The sequence below is a fragment of the Pseudophryne corroboree genome, chromosome 2 (genome assembly GCF_028390025.1).
Source record: "Pseudophryne corroboree isolate aPseCor3 chromosome 2, aPseCor3.hap2, whole genome shotgun sequence".
Classification (NCBI taxonomy): domain Eukaryota; kingdom Metazoa; phylum Chordata; class Amphibia; order Anura; family Myobatrachidae; genus Pseudophryne; species Pseudophryne corroboree.
In genome coordinates, this window is record NC_086445.1 from 349,007,815 (window position 1) to 349,032,196 (window position 24,382).

The following is a 24,382-nucleotide window of genomic DNA, read 5'->3' on the forward strand; positions in this document are numbered from 1 at the left end:
CCCACGGCACAAGGCTTCGTTTGATATTTTGAGTTGACCCCCTTGTTCGCCACCTTTGAACTTAATAGAACACATGTGGATGCAGTTCAATGTGCCGTCAATGGCAGGGTTCCACCACAAGCTAAGATTAGGGAATTGTGGACGATTATTCAGGAGGCATGGTCTACACTATCTACCCAGTACACAAGAGAGCTTGTGGAATTCATGCACCGTCATGTTGCTGCTGTAGTCAAGTGGAAAGGAGGACCTACAAATTACTACTCAGGTGTATCAGTTTTTCTGGCACGATACATATACCTGCCAATGGTAATGTATCTACACTGCATGACAGCAAAAAAAGGGGCATCTCTGTAATGACGGTATATCTGCAGTATAAAACTGTCAATTGAGGAATCTTTAAAATATGGTGCAAAAGGACAATAAGTTAAGCTATGACATGGAGCACACAGGTGATGTCTGGTCACACTACAACATAAGCTATACAAGGCCATGTATAGTCATCACTTAGCATAATCCCCCTGAGATGCTAAGCGCTGTGGCACTTGAAACAGGATGTAGTCATGTTACTGGATGTTGGGATCCCGGCGGACATAGAATTTTCTGTTCATAATAGGACATATATTATTTATTTATTAACAGTTTCTTATATAGCGCAGCAAATTCCGTTGCGCTTTACAATTGGAAATAACAATGATATAACAAACTGGGTGATAACAAACAGTCGTAGAGTTAGGAAGGCCCTGCTCGCAAGTTTACAAATCTATAGGGAACATAGATAAAGCTCTGTAAAAAATATTGTCCATCTTCAGATTTATTTTTTACATTTCATTTCATGGAAACAAAAATAAGAATTTACTTACCGATAATTCTATTTCTCATAGTCCGTAGTGGATGCTGGGAACTCCGTAAGGACCATGGGGAATAGCGGCTCCGCAGGAGACTGGGCACAAAAAAGTAAAAGCTTTAGACTAGCTGGTGTGCACTGGCTCCTCCCCCTATGACCCTCCTCCAAGCCTCAGTTAAGATACTGTGCCCAGACGAGCGTACATAATAAGGAAGGATCTTGAATCCCGGGTAAGACACATACCAGCCACACCAATCACACCGTACAACTCGTGATCTGAACCCAGTTAACAGTATGATAACCGTAGGAGCCTCTGAAAAGATGGCTTCCAACAATAAACAACCCGATTTGTTTGTAACAATAACTATATACAAGTATTGCAGACAATCCGCACTTGGGATGGGCGCCCAGCATCCACTACGGACTATGAGAAATAGAATTATCGGTAAGTAAATTCTTATTTTCTCTGACGTCCTAGTGGATGCTGGGAACTCCGTAAGGACCATGGGGATTATACCAAAGCTCCCAAACGGGCGGGAGAGTGCGGATGACTCTGCAGCACCGAATGAGAGAACTCCAGGTCCTCCTCAGCCAGGGTATCAAATTTGTAGAATTTTGCAAACGTGTTTGCCCCTGACCAAGTAGCTGCTCGGCAAAGTTGTAAAGCCGAGACCCCTCGGGCAGCCGCCCAAGATGAGCCCACCTTCCTTGTGGAATGGGCTTTTACAGATTTTGGCTGTGGCAGGCCTGCCACAGAATGTGCAAGTTGAATTGTACTACAAATCCAACGAGCAATCGTCTGCTTAGAAGCAGGAGCACCCAGCTTGTTGGGTGCATACAGTATAAACAGCGAGTCAGATTTTCTGACTCCAGCCGTCCTGGAAACATATATTTTCAGGGCCCTGACTACGTCCAGCAACTTGGAGTCCTCCAAGTCCCTAGTAGCCACAGGTACCACAATAGGTTGATTCATGTGAAACGCTGAAACCACCTTAGGGAGAAATTGAGGACGAGTCCTCAATTCCGCCCTATCCGAATGAAATATCAGGTAAGGGCTTTTATAGGATAAAGCCGCCAATTCTGATACGCGCCTGGCTGAAGCCAGGGCCAACAGCATTACCACTTTCCATGTGAAATATTGCAAATCCACTGTGGCAAGTGGTTCAAACCAATGTGATTTTAGGAACCCTAAAACTACATTGAGATCCCAAGGTGCCACTGGAGGCACAAAAGGAGGCTGTATATGCAGTACCCCTTTGACAAACGTCTGAACTTCAGGCACTGAAGCCAGTTCTTTCTGGAAGAAGATCGACAGGGCCGAAATTTGAACCTTAATGGATCCTAATTGTAGGCCCATAGACAATCCTGCTTGCAGGAAATGTAGGAAACGACCCAGTTGAAATTCCTCCGTAGGGGCCTTCTTGGCCTCACACCACGCAACATATTTTCGCCAAATGCGATGATAATGTTTTGCAGTTACATCCTTCCTGGCCTTGATCAGGGTAGGGATGACTTCATCTGGAATGCCTTTTTCCTTTAGGATCCGGCGTTCAACCGCCATGCCGTCAAACGCAGCCGCGGTAAGTCTTGGAACAGACAAGGTCCCTGCTGGAGCAGGTCCTTCCTTAGAGGTAGAGGCCACGGGTCCTCCGTGAGCATCTCTTGCAGCTCCGGGTACCAAGTTCTTCTTGGCCAATCCGGAGCCACGAGTATCGTTCTTACTCCTCTCCTTCTTATGATTCTCAGTACTTTTGGTATGAGAGGAAGAGGAGGGAACACATATACCGACTGGAACACCCACGGAGTTACCAGAGCGTCCACCGCTATTGCCTGAGGGTCCCTTGACCTGGCGCAATATCTGTCCAGTTTCTTGTTGAGACGGGACGCCATCATGTCCACCTTTGGTTTTTCCCAACGGTTTACAATCACTTGGAAGACTTCTGGATGAAGTCCCCACTCCCCCGGGTGGAGGTCGTGTCTGCTGAGGAAGTCTGCTTCCCAGTTGTCCACTCCCGGAATGAACACTGCTGACAGTGCTATCACATGATTTTCCGCCCAGCGGAGAATCCTTGCAGCTTCTGCCATTGCCCTCCTGCTTCTTGTGCCGCCCTGTCTGTTTACGTGGGCGACAGCCGTGATGTTGTCCGACTGGATCAATACCGGTTGACCCTGAAGCAGAGGCCTTGCTTGACTTAGGGCATTGTAAATGGCCCTTAGCTCTAGGATATTTATGTGAAGAGACGTTTCCATGCTTGACCACAAGCCCTGGAAATTTCTTCCCTGTGTGACTGCTCCCCAGCCTCTCAGGCTGGCATCCGTGGTTACCAGCATCCAATCCTGAATGCCGAATCTGCGGCCCTCTAGAAGATGAGCCTTCTGTAACCACCACAGGAGAGATACCCTTGTCCTTGGAGATAGGGTTATCCGCTGATGCATCTGAAGATGCGATCCGGACCATTTGTCCAGCAGATCCCACTGAAAAGTTCTTGCATGGAATCTTCCGAATGGAATCGCTTCGTAAGAAGCCACCATTTTTCCCAGGACTCTCGTGCACTGATGCACTGACACTTGTCCTGGTTTTAGGAGGTTCCTGACTAGCTCGGATAACTCCCTGGCCTTCTCCTCCGGGAGAAACACCTTTTTCTGGACTGTGTCCAGAATCATCCCTAGGAACAGTAGACGTGTTGTTGGAATCAGCTGTGATTTTGGGATATTTAGAATCCACCCGTGCTGACGTAGCACTACCTGAGATAGTGCTACTCCGACCTCTAACTGTTCCCTGGACCTTGCCCTTATCAGGAGATCGTCCAAGTAAGGGATAATTAATACGCCTTTTCTTCGAAGAAGAATCATCATTTCGGCCATTACCTTGGTAAAGACCCGTGGTGCCGTGGACAATCCAAACGGCAGCGTCTGAAACTGATAATGACAGTTTTGTATCACAAACCTGAGGTACCCTTGGTGAGAAGGGTAGATTGGGACATGGAGATAAGCATCCTTGATGTCTAGAGATACCATATAGTCCCCTTCTTCCAGGTTCGCTATCACTGCTCTGAGTGACTCCATCTTGAATTTGAACCTTTTTATGTAAGTGTTCAAAGATTTTAGATTTAAAATTGGTCTCACCGAGCCGTCTGGCTTCGGTACCACAAACAGTGTGGAATAATACCCCTTTCCCTGTTGTAGGAGGGGTACCTTGATTATCACATGCTGGGAATACAGCTTGTGAATAGCTTCCAATACTGCCTCCCTGTCGGAGGCAGACGTTGGTAGAGCAGACTTCAGGAACCGGCGAGGGGGAGACGTCTCGAATTCCAATTTGTACCCCTGTGATACTACCTGCAGGATCCAGGGGTCCACTTGCGAGTGAGCCCACTGCGCGCTGAAATTCTTGAGACGGCCCCCCACCGTGCCCGAGTCTGCTTGCAGAGCCCCAGCGTCATGCTGAGGACTTGGCAGAAGCGGGGGAGGGCTTCTGCTCCTGGGAAGAGGCTGCATGGTGCAGTCTTTTTCCCCTTCCTCTGCCCCGGGGCAGGAACGAGCGGCCTTTTTCCCTCTTGCCCTTATAGGGACGAAAGGACTGGGTTTGAAAAGACGGTGTCTTTTTCTGCTGAGAGGTGACCTGGGGTAAAAAGGTGGATTTTCCAGCCGTTGCTGTGGCCACCAGGTCCGATAGACCGACCCCAAATAACTCCTCCCCTTTATACGGCAATACTTCCATATGTCGTTTGGAATCCGCATCACCTGACCACTGTCGCGTCCATAACGTTCTTCTGGCAGAAATGGACATCGCACTTACTCTAGATGCCAGGGTGCAAATATCCCTCTGTGCATCTCGCATATATAGTAATGCATCCTTTAAATGCTCTATAGTTAATAATATACTGTCCCTATCCAGGGTATCAATATTTTCAGTCAGGGAATCCGACCAAGCCACTCCAGCGCTGCACATCCAGGCTGAGGCGATCGCTGGTCGCAGTATAACACCGGTATGTGTGTATATACCTTTTAAGATATTTTCCAGCCTTCTATCAGCTGGTTCCTTGAGAGCGGCCGTATCAGGAGACGGTAACGCCACTTGTTTTGATAAGCGTGTGAGCGCCTTATCTACCCTAGGGGGTGTTTCCCAACGTGCCCTAACCTCTGGCGGGAAAGGGTATAGTGCCAATAATTTATTAGAAATCAGCAGTTTTTTATCGGGGGAAACCCACGCTTTATCACACACCTCATTTAATTCATCTGACTCAGGAAAAACCACTGGTAGTTTTTTCACACCCCACATAATACCCTTTTTTGTGGTACTTGTAGTGTCAGAAATGTTTAATGCCTCCTTCATTGCCGTGATCATGTAACGTGTGGCCCTACTGGACATTACGTTTGTCTCGTCACCGTCGACACTGGATTCAGTATCCGTGTCAGGGTCTGTGTCGACCATCTGAGGTAACGGGCGTTTTAGCGCCCCTGACGGTGTCTGAGACGCCTGAACAGGCACTAATTGATTTGTCGGCTGTCTCATGTCGTCAACAGTTTTTTGCAAAGTGCTGACATTGTCACGTAATTCTTTAATTACTACCATCCAGTCAGGTGTCGACTCCCTAGGGGGTGACATCACTAACACAGGCAATTGCTCTGCTTCCACATCATTTTCCTCCTCATACATGTCGACACAATCGTACCGACACCCAGCACACACACAGGGAATGCTCTGATAGAGGACAGGACCCCACTAGCCCTTTGGGGAGACAGAGGGAGAGTTTGCCAGCACACACCAGAGCGCTATATATATACAGGGATAACCTTATATAAGTGTTACTCCCTGTTATAGCTGCTGTATTTATATATTAGCTGCCAATAGTGCCCCCCTCTCTGTTTTACCCTGTTTCTGTAGTGCAGGACTGCAGGGGAGAGTCAGGGAGCCGTCCTTCCAGCGGAGCTGTGAAAGAAAATGGCGCTTGTGTGCTGAGGAGAAAGGCTCCGCCCCCTTCACGGCGGCCTTTTCTCCCGCTTTTTCAGGAAACTGGCAGGGGATAAATGCATCCATATAGCCCAGGAGCTATATGTGATGCATTTTTTTTAGCCATATAAGGTTTTTATATCGTTTTTATTGCGTCTCAGGGCGCTCCCCCCCAGCGCCCTGCACCCTCAGTGACCGGAGTGTGAAGTGTGCTGAGAGCAATGGCGCACAGCTGCAGTGCTGTGCGCTACCTTATTTGAAGACAGGAACGTCTTCTGCCGCCGCTTTCTCCGGACCTCTTCGCTCTTCTGGCTCTGTAAGGGGGCCGGCGGCGCGGCTCCGGGACCCATCCAGGCTGAACCTGTGATCGTCCCTCTGGAGCTAATGTCCAGTAGCCAAGAAGCCCAATCCACTCTGCAGTCAGGTGAGTTCGCTTCTTCTCCCCTTAGTCCCACGATGCAGTGAGCCTGTTGCCAGCAGGACTCACTGAAAATAAAAAACCTATTTAAACTTTTACTTCTAAGCAGCTCAGGAGAGCCACCTAGCTTGCACCCTTCTCGTTCGGGCACAAAAATCTAACTGAGGCTTGGAGGAGGGTCATAGGGGGAGGAGCCAGTGCACACCAGCTAGTCTAAAGCTTTTACTTTTTTGTGCCCTGTCTCCTGCGGAGCCGCTATTCCCCATGGTCCTTACGGAGTTCCCAGCATCCACTAGGACGTCAGAGAAAAAGATTTATATGTGAATTCTTATTACTGACCAATACAAAATAAGAATAATGCTAGAGCTAAAAGTAAATATTACTAAAGGACATACAATACCCTTCCTCTTGTATTAATCATGGTAGAAGCACCTTTAGCTCCAGTTAGAGAGTATATTTGGGTAAGGCTTTCTCAGCATTACACACGTGGGCACTGAAATACTCCCTTTTCTCTTACGTCCTAGAGGATACTGGGGTTCCATTTAGTACTATGGGGTATAGACGGGTCCACTAGGAGCCATGGGCACTTTTAAGAATTTGATAGTGTGGGCTGGCTTCTCCCTCTATGCTCCTCCTACCAGACTCAGTTTAGGAAATGTGCCCGGAGGAGCCGGTTACACTGAAGGAAGCTCCTGAAGACTTTTCTGCATTTATTTTCTATGTTTGTTAGTTTCAGGCAGGGCTGGTTGGCACCAACCTGCCTGCTTCGTGGGACTTACATGGAGAACGGCCCAGCCTCTTGAAGGGTTAATGGTCCTGTTCCCCGCTGACAGGACACTGAGCTTCTGAGGGAACTATTCGCAAGCCCCACCATGGCGAGCGTACATTCCCGCAGCACGCCACCACCCCTAACAGAGCCAGAAGAATGAAGAGTGGGGAGTACTGAGCCGGCGTCCCGGGTTAGTGGGGTGCTGGCCATTATGGCGGCACGAGGGTACGGAGACACACGGCCTCTAAACGGGGCGGACTGCATCTCAGTACACTGTACACAGTACCCATACTGGCACAACAGCCTTAAAACGGTTCTGCTCCATTTTAAGCACACAAATTACCTCAGCCGGTATAAAAAAAGCAGGAAGACCGTGCGCCATTGAAGGGGCGGGGCTTCACTATGAGATGATCCAGCAGCTCACCAGCGCCATTTTCCCTCTGCAGTGGACACAGACGCTGACTGACAGGGACGCGCAGCTTCTCCGTTGTGACTCCAAATTACCCCAGCGGTACAAGGGGGTCATAACAGGAGGGGAGCGACTATTAGTGTACTATGATCCCTATCAGGGTACTTAGTTTGTGACCCGGCTAAGCTTGGCTTTAGTGGCAAGGACGCAGTGGGGACTGGCTCCAAACAAATCTGTGTCTCCCTGAAGGGCTCTTTGTGGGTTACTTGTGCTTAACCTTTTCCTGTGTGTGTGTGTGTGTGTGTGCTGTCACATTTACATTATGTGAGGCAAAGTGTGTGTTTCTTGTACAGCGGAGTGTTCCTCTTCACCAGGGGGCTTTCTACTGGGTACTAAGGGTTCACAGAATAGCAGGGCTGAACCGGAGTGGGTTAATTCTCTAAAGGAATGATCCCCACTCTTTCCGCAAAATTGTCCCGCAATGAGAAAGAGACGCAATACTTAAAACAGACTGTGGATGAGTTTATGAATAGAGACTCAGTCCCCAAAACAGCATCTCAATCCCCTCCCATTTGTCCGCAAAAGCGATCTCTGGCCCATATCCTGCGTCTGATGCTGACAGGTCAGACATGGGGGAGGGGGACTCAGAGGGAGGGATGCAGCTCTGTCACAGGGAATAGAGGCTCTTATAGAGGCTATCAGAGATGTTCTGCATATTCCTGATAAGGTGTCAGAGGAGTGTCAGGAATCTTATTTTAATGTAAAAAAGAAGTCCTCGGTCACTTTTCCTGCGTCAAAGGAATTGAATACCCTGTTTGAAGAACCATGGGTTAATCCTGATAAGAAATGTCAAATCCCTAAAAGGTTGCTCTCCTCTTTTCCTTTTCCGTTGGAAGATAGGAAAAAATGGGAAAATCCGCCCATAGTGGACGCATCAGTCTCTAGGCTGTCACAAAAGATTGTATTGCCTGTCCCTGGTGCAGCCTCCCTAAAAGACATGGCTGATCGTAAAATTGAGACTACACTCAAATCATTGTACACAGCTGCTGGGGTGGCCCAAAGACCCACTATTGCATGTGCGTGGATCATAAAAGCCATTGCTAAATGGACAGGTAACCTAATTGAGGGGTTGGATTCCTTGCCTAGGGGGGGATGTTGTTTTACTCCTGCAGCATATACAGGACTCTGCAAACGTTATGGAGGTGGCCATAAAAGAGAGAGGCTTGCTTAACGCACGCACCACTGCTATGGCAGTGTCGGCACGCAGAGGCTTGTGGCTACGCCACTGGACTGCGGACGCGGGTTCCAGGAAAGGCGTGGAAGGCCTACCATTCACAGGAGAGGCATTGTTTGGAGATGAACTAGATAAATGGATTTCCAAAGCTACTGCTGGTAAGTCTACGTATCTTGCTTCCGCAGCCTTCCCAACCAAGAAGACTTATTCAGCTTCTAAGTTGCAGTGCTTTCGGACGGCCAAGTTCAAGGGCAAATCCAGAGGTGCTTCTATGTCCTCCAGCAGCGCAAGAGGTAAACCACGCAAACCAGCAACTGCAGGCGCTCAGGAACAGATCTCAGGCTCTGCTTCATCAAAGACTTCAGCATGACGGTGAACCGCGATACCTAGGAGGCTGTCAGGTGGGAGCCCAACTACGATTCTTCAGTCAGATCTGGTCAAGTTCGTGCCAGGATCCCTGGGTCATGGGTCTTATTTCCCCTGGCTACAGACTGGAGTTCCAAGAGCTCCCACCTCACAGATTCTTCAAATCAGGCTTACCAGTTTCACAAGAGGCAATGCCATCCAACTTTATTATTTATTTATTAACAGTATCTTATATAGCGCAGCATATTCCGTTGCGCTTTACAATTAGAACAACAGTAATAGAACAAAACTGGGTAAAAACAGACAGACATAGAGGTAGGAAGGCCCTGCTCGCAAGCTTACAATCTATAGGGAAATAGGCATAGATACACAAGGATAGATGCTACCTATTGCATAATGGTCCACCAGATTGCTAGGTTCTTAATGGGTTGTATGATGATACCCCACAAAGTTGGCCAAGTGTCAGGAGGGTGTGAGACTAAAGAAAGACAAGATATGTGATGTTATGAATACTCTACAGAGGATGTAATTAGATAGGGAAGCACTGAAGGTTATGTGGGTGGGTCTGGAATTTGATAGGCTTGTCTGAAGAGGTGAGTTTTCAGGGAACATTTAAAGGTTTGGAGACTAGAGGCGAGTCTTACTGTGCGTGGGAGGGCATTCCACAGAGTGGGTGAAGCCCGGATAAAGTCCTGTAATTTTGAGTGGGAACAGGTAATACATGTGGATGAGAGACGTAGATCTTGTGCAGAGCGGAGAGGTCGGGTAGGGAGATATTTTGAGATGAGTGAAGAGATGTATGTTGGTGCAGTTTGGTTAATAGCCTTGTATGTCAGTAAAAGTATTTTATATTTAATACGGTAGAATACCGGTAACCAATGGAGGGACTGACAGAGCGGATCTGCAGACGATGAACATCTGGCAAGGAAGATTAGCCTCGCAGCTGCATTCAAAATGGATTGTAGTGGTGAGAGCCTATGTTTGGGAAGACCGGTCAGGAGACTATTACAATAATCAATGCGGGAGATAATGAGAGCATGGATTAGAGTTTTTGCTGTGTCTTGTGTAAGATATGGTCGTATTTTAGATATGTTTCTTAGATGTATGTAACATGATCTTGAGACAGATTGAATGTGGGTAACAAAGGACAGTTCAGAGTCAAGAATGACACCTAGGCAGCGAGCTTGTGGGGTAGGGGTGATTGCCGAGTTCTCAACAATGATAGAGATATCAGGTTGGAAACTACTATTGGCCGGTGGAAATATAATTAATTCTGTTTTGGAAATATTAAGTTTGAGGTGGCGAGATGTCATCTAAGATGAAATGGCAGAAAGGCATTCAGTGACACGGCCCAATACAGATGGTGACAAATCAGGGGAGGATAGGTAGATTTGAGTATCATCCGCATACAGATGGTACCGAAATCCGAAAGAGTTGATTAGTTTGCCAAGATGTGGTATAGAGAAAAGCAGAGGACCTAGGACTGAGCCTTGCGGTACTCCAACTGAGAGAGGTAGCGAAGGAGAGGTGGAATCAGAGAAACGAACACTGAAGGAGCGATTAGATAGGTAGGATGAGAACCAAGAAAGGGCTGTGTCCTGAATACCTAGGGATTGTAGTGTTTGTATGAGAAGAGAGTGGTCAACAGTGTCAAAAGCAGCAGAGAGATCAAGGAGAATAAGTAGAGAGTAATGTCCTTTAGATTTAGCAGTGACCAAATCATTCACTACCTTAGTCAGTGCTGTCTCTGTGGAGTGTTGGGCACGAAATCCTGACTGAAGTGGGTCCAGTAGGCTGTGTGAGTTAAGAAAGTGTGTGAGGCGAGTGTAGGCAAGTCTCTCAAGTAGCTTGGAGGGGCATGGGAGCTGAGAGATGGGACGGTAGTTAGAGAGAGTTCGGGTCAGAGTTTTGTTTTTTCAGAATGGGAGTAATCACTGCATGCTTGTATAGAGAAGGAAAGATACCAGTAGACAGGGAGAGATTACAGATTTTCGTTAAGGTTGGGATGAGCACAGTAGACAGAGCTTTACTAATTTGTGAGGGTATAGAGTCAAGGGGAGAGGTATTAGAGTAGGCAGATGAAAAGAGTGCAGATACTTCATCTTCATTTGTAGGATCAAAGGAAGAGAAGGTGTTAGAGTAGGGGTGGGCAAAATACGGCCCGCGGGCCGGATGCGGCCCGCAAACCAATCCTGCCCGGCCCACTGCCTCCCAACAGCGAGCAATGACAAGCAGCCCGACCAGCTGAGCTGCTTGTCATTGTTTTGCAGTACCTCCAAGCTGCCGATGCCAGTCTCCCCTGCTGCTGCTGCACGGCGCCTGCGTTGTAGCCTCCTCCTCCCGCCTCCAGAGTCCCCAGTGACAACGGCTGTCTTCAGCCGAAAAGGGGGCGGAGCAACACGGGACCTCAGGGGGCGGAGCTGCACGGGACAAGAGCCAGGCTGCTGCAGATCAATCCTTCCTGCACTGCCAGCCAGCCAGATCAGTGAGTTAATGGAAAAAGTGACTGAAAGAAAGAAGTGTGTGTGTATATATTTGTGTGTGCGGGCAGTGGCGTCAGACTGTTTTTAGGTTGGGGGTAGAGATCTTTAGCTCTCGCTGTACCAACCCCTCCCGTGTTCTGTCACTGTGTCACCCCCACCGTGTTCTGTCACAATGTCACCCCCCCATGTTCTGTCACCCCCTGTGTTCTGTCACCGTTTCACACCCCGTATTCTGTCACCGTCTCACCCCCCCGTGTTCTGTCACCGTGTCACCCCCCCGTGTTCTGTCACCGTGTCACCCCCCGTGTTCTGTCACCGTGTCACACCCCCGTGTTCTGTCACCGTGTCACACCCCCGTGTTCTGTCACTGTGTCACCCCCCGTGTTCTGTCACTGTCACCCCATGTTCTGTCACTGTGTCACCCCCCCCCCGTGTTCTGTCACTGTGTCACCCCATGTTCTGTCACCGTGTCACCCCCCATGTTTTGTCACTGTGTCACCCCCACCATGTTCTGTCACTGTCACCCCAGTGTTCTGTCACCGTGTCACCCCCCCCATATGTTCTGTCACTGTGTCACCCCCCCGTGTTCTATCACTGTGTCACACCTTTCCCCAGGCGCCATAATACACTGGATAATTTGCTTGCTGCGCAATGATTATCCCAAATAAAATGTTAATGTCTAAAAGGGGGCTCTACCTTCCGTACTGTGTAAAAAGGGGGCTCTACCGTCCATACTGTGTATAAGGGAGCTCTACCTGCCATAATGTGTGTAAAAGGGGCTCTACCTGGTGTAATGTGTGTAAGTGGCGCTACTGTGTGGCCTAATTTGAGTAATGGAGACTATTGAGCAGCCTAATATGAATCTGTATTATTTTTTGGCCATGCCCCTTCCACATGAAGCCACGTCCCTATATTTTTGGCACGTGGTGGGGGGGGAGCTGCTATTTTATGTGTGGCCCTCGGATACTGACAAGAAAGTGTCAAGTGGCCCCTCAGCTGAAATAATTGCCCACCCCTGTGTTAGAGGGTTCAGGCAGGGAATTGAGCAGGTCACTTGCTGTGGAAGAGCATACCATTTCATTTCGAATCTTGTCAATCTTGTCCTTGAAATAGGAAACAAGATCTTGCGCACGGACAGTGGCTGGTGGGTTAGGTGAGGGAGGGACAAGAAGTGATTTAAATGTATTAAAAAGTCGCTTGGGGTTAGAGGCTTGAGCAGAGATGAGAGATTGAAAATATGTTTGTTGGGCAGTGTCCAGAGCATTACGATAAGAGTGGTAGGTGGTCTTATATGTGAGAAAGTCACTTGAACTACGAGATTTACGCCACTGGCGTTCAACTTTACGTGAGTTTTTGTAAGTGTCTAGTGTATTTAGAGTGCCACTGTTGACATCTAAGTCTACGTGGAGTGTGATGGGTAGCTGGAGCCACTTCATCAAGTGCTGTTTCTAGAGTTTGGTTAAGGTGTGACACAGCTGTCTCTGGAGAGATAAATGTAGAAATTGGTGAGAGCAGTGGTTGCAGAGAGGTAGATAGTTGTTGAAAATTAATAGCGTTAATATTTCTGCGGGTAAGAGGTGTCCTTGTAGACTTTTGGGACATTGAGTTGGAAGTTATGGAGGAGAGCATGCAGGTGATAAGGTTGTGATCTGAGAGAGGGAAAGTAGTGTTAGTGAGTTCAGAAACAGAGCATAGTCTGGTGAATACAAGATCAAGGAAGTGGCCCTCCTGATGAGTGGGGGAGTCAGTCCATTGGGAGAGGCCAAGAGAGGAGGTTAGAGAGAGTAGTTTAGAGGCATGGGGAGATTGTGGACTGTCAATAGAGAGATTGAAATCGCCCATAATGATGGTGGAGATGTCAGAGGATAGAAAGTGAGGGAGCCAAGCAGAAAAATCTTCCAGAAACTTTTTGGGTTGCCCAGGTGGGCGATAGATAGCTGCAACACGCAGAGAGAAAGGGGTGAAAATCCTAATAGAGTGTACTTCAAAGGATGTAAATGTGAGTGAGGGAACAGGTGGTAAAACGACGTGCATGTAAGATTTGGACAGTAATATTCCAACACCACCTCCTTTAATGTTACCAGGCCTGGGGGTGTTTGTGAAGTGGAGGCCACCATGTGACAGTGCTGCAGGGGAGGCCGTGTCTGATTGTGTGAGCCATGTTTCTGTTATGGCTAGCATATTGAATTTTTTTGCTGTGAAAAGGTCATGAATAGCTGTTAATTTGTTGCAAACAGAGCGTGCATTCCATAAAGCACATTTTAGTGACTTGGAGGTAGATGGGAGACATGTGATGTTGATAAGGTTTGTTGTATTTATATTCCGTTGTGAATCAGCTGAATGTGAGCGTGGTATGTGGATGGGACCTGGATTTGGGGATATGTCACCAGCTAGTAGAAGCAGAAGAAGAGAGAGATAGGTATAGTTGGGGGAGGTGTGTGATAGTTTCTTATGGTGACAGGTAGAGGATGTGACAGTTAGTGTACATAGATAGGTTAAAAGCTCATGAGTGTTAATAAGAGGGGAGTGGATTAATGAGGCTGCAATGTGTACAGAGCGATACATAACAGGAAAAGTGAAGGACGATGTCATTTTATAGAGGATACCATGAAGTGCTATGAGGAAAAACAGTTTGTGGAGCATGGTGTTTTTAAAGAGAAAAGTATAGATAGGAAAATGCTTATGGAAATTGTTAGTTAAATGGTAGATTTACCTGCTTTCCAATGTTTGTTCAACTGTTGGTTTAACTATTCTTTTTAAAATTTACTAACTTTGTAATTTCCAAACTTCGTATATTTCAAAACTCTGACAACTGCCCCGCAGACAACTGCCCCATAACTGAATGCTAACATATACTAGTTCTAACTTACAAAGGCTTCAACTGAAGCCAATTGGACATCTAATCAAAGGCCTTATATTACCCTTTGTTAAGTAAACACCAGTCCATGTATGCTAATAAACTCCACTCCACTGACCAACATCTATACAAGAGATAATATCAGCTATAAGCAAGTACTAATATTATACAAATACAATTACATACACTGCTAAATTATACATTGGTGTGAATACAGATCAAGAGTTATAGTTTGCAGGAATCATCAAGCAGAAATCACATACATTTAAAATACAGCTGAAGATGTTTGTGGGTTAATGCAGAGGTGCAGGAATCATCAACTTTACAGCATGCTATCCAAAAACTGGTACAGACTCAAGTCATTGTTCCAGTTCCACCTCATCTGCAAAACAAGGGGTACTATTCCAACCTGTTTGTAGTACCGAAGCCGGACGGTTCAGTAAGGCCGATTCTGAACCACAAGTCATTGAATCCGTACTTACGAGTGTTCAAATTCAAGATGGAGTCTCTGAGAGCGGTAATTTCAGGTCTGGAGGAGGGGGAATTCCTAGTGTCTCTGGATATCAAGGATGCGTACCATTCCGATCTGGAAGCCTCATCAGGATTACCTTTGGTTTGCACTGCAGGACTGTCGCTACCAGTTCCAGTCCCTGCCATTTGGTCTATCCACGGCACCGAGGGTGTTCACCAAGGTGATGGCAGAGATAATGTTTCTACACCGCAAACAGGGAGTGAACATAATTCCGTACCTGGACGATCTCCTGATAAAAGTACCATCCAGGGAAAGGTGCTGGACAGCATTGGTCTCTCAACCAAACCCCTCCTGGATCACGGGTGGATTCTGATCCTCCCGAAATCTCACCTGGAGACAACACGGAGGCTTCCATTCCTGTGAATGATACTGGACACAGAGTCGCAGAAAGTGTTCCTTCCGCTGGAAAAGGCATTGGTAATCCAGTCGATGGTTCGGAATGTCCTGAAGCCAACCCGTATATCGGTGCATCTATGTATTCGCCTTCTGGGAAAATGGTGGCCGTTTACGAGGCGCTTCAATACGGAAGGTTTCACGCAAGACCCTTCCAGCTCTATCTATTGGACAAATGGTCCGGATCGCATCTTCACATGCACCAGAGGATCCGTCTGTCGCCAAAAGCCAGGATCTCCCTTCTGTGGTGGCAGGTCGAGGGTCGCAGGTTCGGAATTCCGAACTGGTTTCTGTTAACCACAGACGCAAGCCTCAGAGGTTGGGGAGCAGTCACCCAGGGGGTGCAGTTACAAGGAAGATGCTTCCAAACAACATTCTGGAACTCAGGGCCATATACAACGCCTTTCTGCAGGCCTCACATCTTCAAGATCGGGCCATTCAGGTCCAGCCGGACAGTGTGACGGCGGTGACGTACATAAACTGACAGGGCGGAACGAAAAGCAGAGCAGCATTGTCAGAGGTGTCAAGAATTCTCCTCTGGGCAGAATAAAACGCTGTGGTGTTGTCAGTGGTCTTCAATCCGGGAGTAGACAGCTGGGAAGCAGACTTCCTCAGCAGACACGACCTGCACCCGGGGGAGTGGGGCTTTCACCCGGAAGTGTTCAGGTGCTTGACACATCGATGAGGATACCCACAGATCGACATGATGGCCTCTCGTCTCAACAAGAGGCTCAAGAGGTATTGTTCCAGGTCGAGACACCCATAGGCAGTGGCAGTAGACGCCCTGACGACTCCATGGGTCTATCAGATGATGTATGTATTTCCTTCAGTTCCTCTGATCCCAAGAATTCTAAAGTAAATAAAAAGGGAAAAGGATCAAGCAATACTCATTACTCCAGACTGGCCAAGAAGGGCCTGGTATGCGGACCTTCTGGAGATGCTCCTTGATGATCCGTGGCCTCTACCTCTTTGCGAGGATCTTCTGCAACAGGGCCCGTTTGTTTATCAGGACTTACCGCGGCTATGTTTGACGGCATGGAAGTTGAACGGCTGATTCTAGCCAGGAGAGGGATCCTAACAAGGTTATCCCGACTATGATCCAAGCCAGGAAGGGGGTAACGTCTAAGCATTACCATCGTATTTGGAAGAAATTCGTCTCTTGGTGTGAGAGCAGAAATTATTCTGCGGTGGAATTTCATCTGGGACGTTTCCTGCCTTTTCTGCAGGCAGGTGTGGATGTGGGCCTATGTCTGGGCTCCATAAAACTCCAGATTTTGGCCTTGTCCATTTTCTTTCAAAGACAATTGGCTTCTCTCCCTGAGGTCCAGACTTTCTAGAAAGGTGTTCTGCACATCCAACCTCCCTTTGTGCCTCCCACGGCACCTTGGGATCTCAATGTGGTGCTGCAGTTTCTCCAATCGGACTGGTTTGAACTGTTACAGGAGGTGGACGTAAAATATCGTACGTGGACGACCGTCACACTGTTGGCCTTGGCTTCAGCAAGACGTGTGTCGGAGCTGGGCACTTAGTCTCACAAAAGTCCCTATTTCATTTTCCATGAGGACAGAGCTGAACTCAGAACTCGCAGCAATTTCTTCCTAAAGTGGTGTCTGCATTTCACATTAACCAACCTATTGTGGTTCCGGTTGGTACCGACACCTCTGCTACTTCAAAGTCTTTGGATGTTGTGAGGGCTTTGAAGGTGTATGTAAAGGGACCAGTTCGTCACAGAAAATCGGACTCGCTGTTTGTCTTTATGATTCCAATAAAATTGTGTGTCCTGCTTCAAAGCAGACAATTGCACGCTGGATCAGGCTTATTATCCAGCATGCTTATTACACGGCAGGGTTGCCATGTCCAAAATCTGTACAGGCCCACTCTACTTGGTCAGTGGGTTCTTCCTGGGCGGCTGCCCGGGGTTTCTCGACTTTACAGCTCTGCCGAGCAGCTACTTGGTCAGGTTCGAACACGTTTACTAAGTTCTACAAGTTCGATACTTTGGCCTCTGAGGACCTTTAGTTTGGTCAATCAGTTCTGCAGGAACCTCAGCACTCTCCCACCCAGTTTGGGAGCTTTGGTACATCCCCATGGTACTAAATGGAACCCCAGTATCCTCTAGGACAGGCATTCCCAACCGCGGTCCTCAAGGCACACCAACAGTGCAGGTTTTTGTGTTATCCAGGCTTCAGCACAGATGGTTAAATCAAAATAACTGAGGTACTAATTAAGTCACCTGTGCTCAAGCCTGGATATCACTAAAACCAGGACTGTTAGTGTGCCTTGAGGACCGCGGTTGGGAAACACTGCTCTAGGACGTAAGAGAAATAGGATTTTAATTGCCTACCAGTAAATCCTTTTCTCGTAGTCCATAGAGGATACTGGGGTTCCATTTAGTACCATGGGGTATAGACGGGTCCACCAGGAGCCATGGGCACTTTAAGAATTTGATAGTGCGGGCTGGCTCCTCCCTCTATGCCCCTCCTACCAGACTCAGTCTAGGAAACTGTGCCAGACATACTTTGAGAGAAGGATAGATAAGGATAGAGGTGAGATTCCGGACCAGCACACACAACAAGAGGAAAGCCAAGCTAACCAAACTTGAAACAGGAACAGCAACGGCTGAACCAACATTACTTAACTAAGTAACAATGCAGGAAAAACGAAGCACCGGGTGGGCTCCCAGTATCCTCTACGGACTACGAGAAAAGGATTTACCAGTAGGTAATTAAAATCCTATCTTTTGTCAGTATTTCATGAGAGTTTGCTTTTGTTTGTTCTGCCTTTCCTTAAACTGCAAATCTGAAGTGTGACTGGTTAGTTCTGTCCCATATTTGCCTTTGGCCTTTTGGTGGTTACCCAACAAGGGAACTTCTTGTAGAAATTTTCCATTTAGCATTTGTGATTTTAAAAGTTGTTTTTTTGGGGGATCTTCACTGTTAACAATTCTGTCCTCTTCTAGCCATCTACCTTCGAAGAAAGTGAAATCTCAGAATATAGATGAAAGCAATGAAGATGTGGATGTTGATGAAATGGATATAGACAAAGTAAGGAGAATTCAAAAGTATCATCCACTGGCGCATTTATAATGGGTGCAGTGTATGCGGTGCACACTGGCTCATGCCCCTTGTATCATCTGTACTGTTATTACTAAAGACAGAGGCACCGCGCTGCTACACTTTAAATACACTATACTGTTGGATTTATTTCTCAGCCAGACACAGCAGCGCGGTTTCTTTGTCTTTTATAATTCTTGCTAATTGGGCAATTGCCTCTTAATCTACCACTCTAGCTGTGTCTTTACTCCTGTAAATCAGCAGGCGCTGGGAGTATCCCTCATATACTGTAGTTATGTGTACTGGTATTGCTAAAACTATACTTCACATATTAAAGGCCTATGGCTTCTTGTATATTGAATGCCCATATATACCCATTTTCCTCGTCTTGCAATACATTAGACATGAATACATAAAATGGTACAAATGGGGCAGTGTTCTTCACAAAGCTGTTCTGAGAGCACATCCCTAATTTGGGGAATTTGAGAAGTTTTAATTTGTTACAGCTATGAGCACAGTTGGTACATTAGATTTGTCCTCAATCCCATTTATATAGGTCGGGTGTGGATTATTAGATCCTACACTAAAAAGATCTACAGTCAATATGTCCACCACTAATGGTAAGACATGCATTAGGTCGACAAAGAATAGGTAGACAGTAGGAAAGGTAGATATGTAAATGGTCGACACAAAAAAGGTAGATTTTTTTTTGGGGGGGGAGGGGGTGTTTTGTCACGTCTCTGCCACAAACGAAACCCCATTAGTGTACCACGTCCCCTCGCATGGCTCACTATGCTTCGGTCAGGTTACTATTCCCAATCGTAGACCACATGGATGGTAAAGTAGGGAAAAGTTGAACAACATGAGAGAAAAAAAAAAAAAAAAATTGTCTACCTTATTTGTGTGTTAACCTTTTGACCCTGTCGACATAATGCATGTCTACCATTAGTGGTAACCTATTGACTGTAGACCTGTTTAGTGTAGATCTATAGTCCGGATACCATATACTGTAGGTCACATGTACTGTACATCTTTACGATGGGTGTATAAATGCTGTGGCCCAGATCTTCTTTACAGTGATACATACGGCAAGGTGTTCCCTGGCTAATTACATTGCTCTGTTGGCTGATAAGGGGAAACCAGAAAAAAAAACTTAAACTAATGGTAATTTCTCTAACGTCCTAGTGGATGCTGGGGACTCCGAAAGGACCATGGGGAATAGCGGCTCCGCAGGAGACTGGGCACAAAAGTAAAAAGCTTTAGGACTACCTGGTGTGCACTGGCTCCTCCCCCTATGACCCTCCTCCAAGCCTCAGTTAGATTTTTGTGCCCGAACGAGACGGGTGCAGGCTAAGGGGCTCTCCTGAGCTGCTTAGTGTAAAAGTTTAAAGTAGGTTTTTTATTTTCAGTGAGACCTGCTGGCAACAGGCTCACTGCACCGAGGGACTAAGGGGAGAAGAAGCGAACTCACCTGCGTGCAGAGTGGATTGGGCTTCTTAGGCTACTGGACATTAGCTCCAGAGGGACGATCACAGGCCCAGCCATGGATGGGTCCCAGAGCCGCGCCGCCGTCCCCCTTACAGAGCCAGAAGACGGAAGAGGTCCGGAAAATCGGCGGCAGAAGACGTCCTGTCTTCAATAAGGTAGCGCACAGCACTGCAGCTGTGCGCCATTGCTCTCAGCACACTTCACACTCCGGTCACTGAGGGTGCAGGGCGCTGGGGGGGGGGGGGGCGCCCTGAGACGCAATAAAAACACCTTTTTGGCAAAAAAAATACATCACATATAGCTCCTGGGCTATATGGATGTATTTAACCCCTGCCTATTTTTACATAAAAAAGCGGGAGAAAGGCCGCCGAAAGAGGGGCGGAGCCTATCTCCTCAGCACACTGGCGCCATTTTTTCCTCACAGCTCCGTTGGAGGAAGGCTCCCTGACTCTCCCCTGCAGTCCTGCACTACAGAAACAGGGTAAAACGAGAGGGGGGGCACTAAATTGGCATATAAATATATACAGCAGCTATATTAGGGAAAAACACTTATATAAGGTTATCCCTGTATATATATATATAGCGCTCTGGTGTGTGCTGGCAAACTCTCCCTCTGTCTCCCCAAAGGGCTAGTGGGGTCCTGTCCTCTATCAGAGCATTCCCTGTGTGTGTGCTGTGTGTCGGTACGTTGTGTCGACATGTATGAGGAGGAAAATGGTGTGGGGGCGGAGCAATTGCCTGTGTTAGTGATGTCAACCCCTAGGGAGTCGACACCTGACTGGATGGTCTTATGGAAAGAATTACGTGATAGTGTCAGCACTTTACAAAAGACTGTTGACGACATGAGACAGCCGGCAAATCAGTTAATACCTGTACAGGCGTCTCAAACACCGTCAGGGGCTCTAAAGCGCCCGTTACCTCAGGTCGATACAGACACAGACACGGACACTGACTCCAGTGTCGACGGTGAGGAAACAAACGTATTTTCCAGTAGGGCCACACGTTACATGATCACGGCAATGAAGGAGGTTTTGAACATTTCTGATACTACAAGTACCACAAAAAAGGGTATTATGTGGGGTGTGAAAAAACTACCCGTAGTTTTTCCCGAATCAGATGAATTAAATGAGGTGTGTGATGAAGCGTGGGTTTCCCCCGATAAAAAACTGCTAATTTCTAAAAAAAGTTATTGGCATTATACCCTTTCCCGCCAGAGGTTAGGGCGCGTTGGGAAACACCCCCTAGCGTAGATAAGGCGCTCACACGCTTATCAAAACAAGTGGCGTTACCGTCCCCTGATACGGCCGCCCTCAAGGAACCAGCTGATAGGAAGCTGGAAAATATCCTTAAAAGTATATACACACATACTGGTATTATACTGCGACCAGCAATCGCCTCAGCCTGGATGTGCAGTGCTGGGGTGGCTTGGTCGGATTCCCTGACTGAAAATATTGATACCCTGGACAGGGACAATATATTATTGACTATAGAGCATTTAAAGGATGCATTTCTATATATGCGAGATGCACAGAGGGATATTTGCACTCTGGCATCAAGAGTAAGTGCGCTGTCCATTTCTGCCAGAAGAGGATTATGGACGCGACAGTGGTCAGGGGATGCGGATTCCAAACGGCATATGGAAGTATTGCCGTATAAAGGGGAGGAGTTATTTGGGGTCGGTCTATCGGACCTGGTGGCCACGGCAACGGCTGGAAAATCCACCTTTTTACCCCAAGTCACCTCGCAGCAGAAAAAGATACCGTCTTTTCAGGCTCAGTCCTTTCGTCCCCATAAGGGCAAGTGGGCAAAAGGCCACTCATATCTGCCCCGGGGCAGAGGAAGGGGAAAAAGACTGCAGCAGACAGCCTCTTCCCACGAACAGAAGCCCTCCCCCGCTTCTGCCAAGTCCTCAGCATGACGCTGGGGCCTTACAAGCGGACTCAGGCACGGTGGGGGCCCGTCTCAAGAATTTCAGCGCGCAGTGGGCTCACTCGCAAGTGGACCCCTGGATCCTGCAGGTAGTATCTCAGGGGTACAAATTGGAATTCGAGACGTCTCCCCCTCGCCGGTTCCTGAAGTCTGCTTTACCAACGTCTCCCCCCGACAGGGAGGCGGTATTGGAAGCCATTCACAAGCTGTATTCCCAGCAGGTGATAATCAAGGTACCCCTCCTACAACAGGGAAAGGGGTATTATTCCACGCTGTTTGTGGTACCGAAGCCGGACGGCTCGGTGAGACCCATTTTAAATCTGAAATCCTTGAACACTTACATAAAAAGGTTCAAGTTCAAGATGGAGTCACTCAGAGCAGTGATAGCGAACCTGGAAGAAGGGGACTATATGGTGTCTCTGGACATCAAGGATGCTTACCTCCATGTCCCAATTTGCCCTTCTCACCAAGGGTACCTCAGGTTTGTGGTACAGAACTGTCACTATCAGTTTCAGACGCTGCCGTTTGGATTGTCCACGGCACCCCGGGTCTTTACCAAGGTAATGGCCGAAATGATGATTCTTCTTCGAAGAAAAGGCGTCTTAATTATCCCTTACTTGGACGATCTCCTGATAAGGGCAAGGTCCAGAGAACAGTTAGAGGTCGGAGTAGCACTATCTCAAGTAGTACTACGACAGCACGGATGGATTCTAAATATTCCAAAATCGCAGCTGATTCCGACAACACGTCTGCTGTTCCTAGGGATGATTCTGGACACAGTACAGAAAAAGGTGTTTCTCCCGGAGGAGAAAGCCAAGGAGTTATCCGACCTAGTCAGGAACCTCCTAAGACCAGGCCAAGTGTCAGTACATCAATGCACAAGGGTCCTGGGAAAGATGGTGGCTTCTTACGAAGCGATTCCATTCGGCAGATTCCATGCAAGAACTTTTCAGTGGGATCTGCTGGACAAATGGTCCGGATCGCATCTTCAAATGCGTCAGCGGATAACCCTGTCTCCAAGGACAAGGGTGTCTCTCCTGTGGTGGTTACAGAGTGCTCACCTCCTAGAGGGCCGCAGATTCGGCATTCAGGATTGGGTCCTGGTGACCACGGATGCCAGCCTGAGAGGCTGGGGAGCAGTCACACAGGGAAGAAATTTCCAGGGCTTGTGGTCAAGCATGGAAACGTCACTTCACATAAATATCCTGGAACTAAGGGCCATTTACAATGCCCTAAGTCAGGCAAGACCTCTGCTTCAGGGTCAGCCGGTGTTGATCCAGTCGGACAACATCACGGCAGTCGCCCACGTAAACAGACAGGGCGGCACAAGAAGCAGGAGGGCAATGATGGAAGTGGCAAGGATTTTTCGCTGGGCGGAGAATCATGTGATAGCACTGTCAGCAGTGTTCATTCCGGGAGTGGACAACTGGGAAGCAGACTTCCTCAGCAGACACGATCTTCACCCGGGGGAGTGGGGACTTCACCCAGAAGTCTTCCACATGATTGCGAACTGTTGGGAAAAACCAAAGGTGGACATGATGGCGTCCCGCCTCAACAAAAAACTGGACAGATATTGCGCCAGGTCAAGGGACCCTCAGGCAATAGCTGTGGACGCTCTGGTAACACCGTGGGTGTACCAGTCAGTGTATGTGTTCCCTCCTCTTCCTCTCATACCAAAAGTACTGAGAATCATAAGAAGGAGAGGAGTAAAGACTATACTCGTGGCTCCGGATTGGCCAAGAAGGACTTGGTACCCGGAAATTCAAGAGATGCTCACGGAAGACCCGTGGCCTCTACCTCTAAGAAAGGACCTGCTCCAGCAGGGACCATGTCTGTTCCAAGACTTACCGCGGCTGCGTTTGACGGCATGGCGGTTGAACGCCGGATCCTGAAGGAAAAAGGCATTCCGGATGAAGTCATCCCTACCCTGATCAAAGCCAGGAAGGATGTAACCATACAACATTATCACCGTATTTGGCGTAAATATGTTGCGTGGTGCGAGGCCAGGAAGGCCCCTACAGAGGAATTTCAACTGGGTCGTTTCCTGCATTTCCTGCAAACAGGACTGTCTATGGGCCTCAAATTAGGGTCCATTAAGGTTCAAATTTCGGCCCTGTCAATATTCTTCCAAAAAGAACTGGCTTCTGTTCCTGAAGTTCAGACGTTTGTCAAGGGAGTACTCCATATACAGCCTCCTTTTGTGCCTCCAGTGGCACCTTGGGATCTCAATGTAGTTTTGGGATTCCTAAAATCACATTGGTTTGAACCACTCACCACTGTGGACTTAAAATATCTCACATGGAAAGTGGTAATGCTGTTAGCCCTGGCTTCAGCCAGGCGTGTCTCAGAATTGGCGGCTTTATCCTATAAAAGCCCTTACCTAATTTTTCATACGGACAGGGCAGAATTGAGGACTCGTCCTCAATTTCTCCCTAAGGTGGTTTCAGCTTTTCACTTAAACCAGCCTATTGTGGTGCCTGCGGCTACTAGTGACTTGGAGGATTCCAAGTTGCTGGACGTAGTCAGGGCCCTGAAAATATATGTTTCCAGGACGGCTGGAGTCAGAAAATCTGATTCGCTGTTTATCCTGTATGCACCCAACAAGCTGGGTGCTCCTGCTTCTAAGCAGACGATTGCTCGTTGGATTTGTAGT

General features: G+C 47.8%; 1 protein-coding gene across 1 annotated transcript in view; it reads left to right on the forward strand.

The window, feature by feature from the left end:
- The window catches only part of LOC135019278 (cohesin subunit SA-2-like), a 440,449-nt gene that overhangs the window by 414,947 nt on the left and 1,120 nt on the right, over window positions 1-24,382 (forward strand). Inside the window, exon 32 of the mRNA XM_063953088.1 lies at window positions 18,219-18,303. Within this exon, the coding sequence (XP_063809158.1) occupies window positions 18,219-18,303 (85 nt within the window). The remainder of the gene's footprint in view (window positions 1-18,218; window positions 18,304-24,382) is intronic.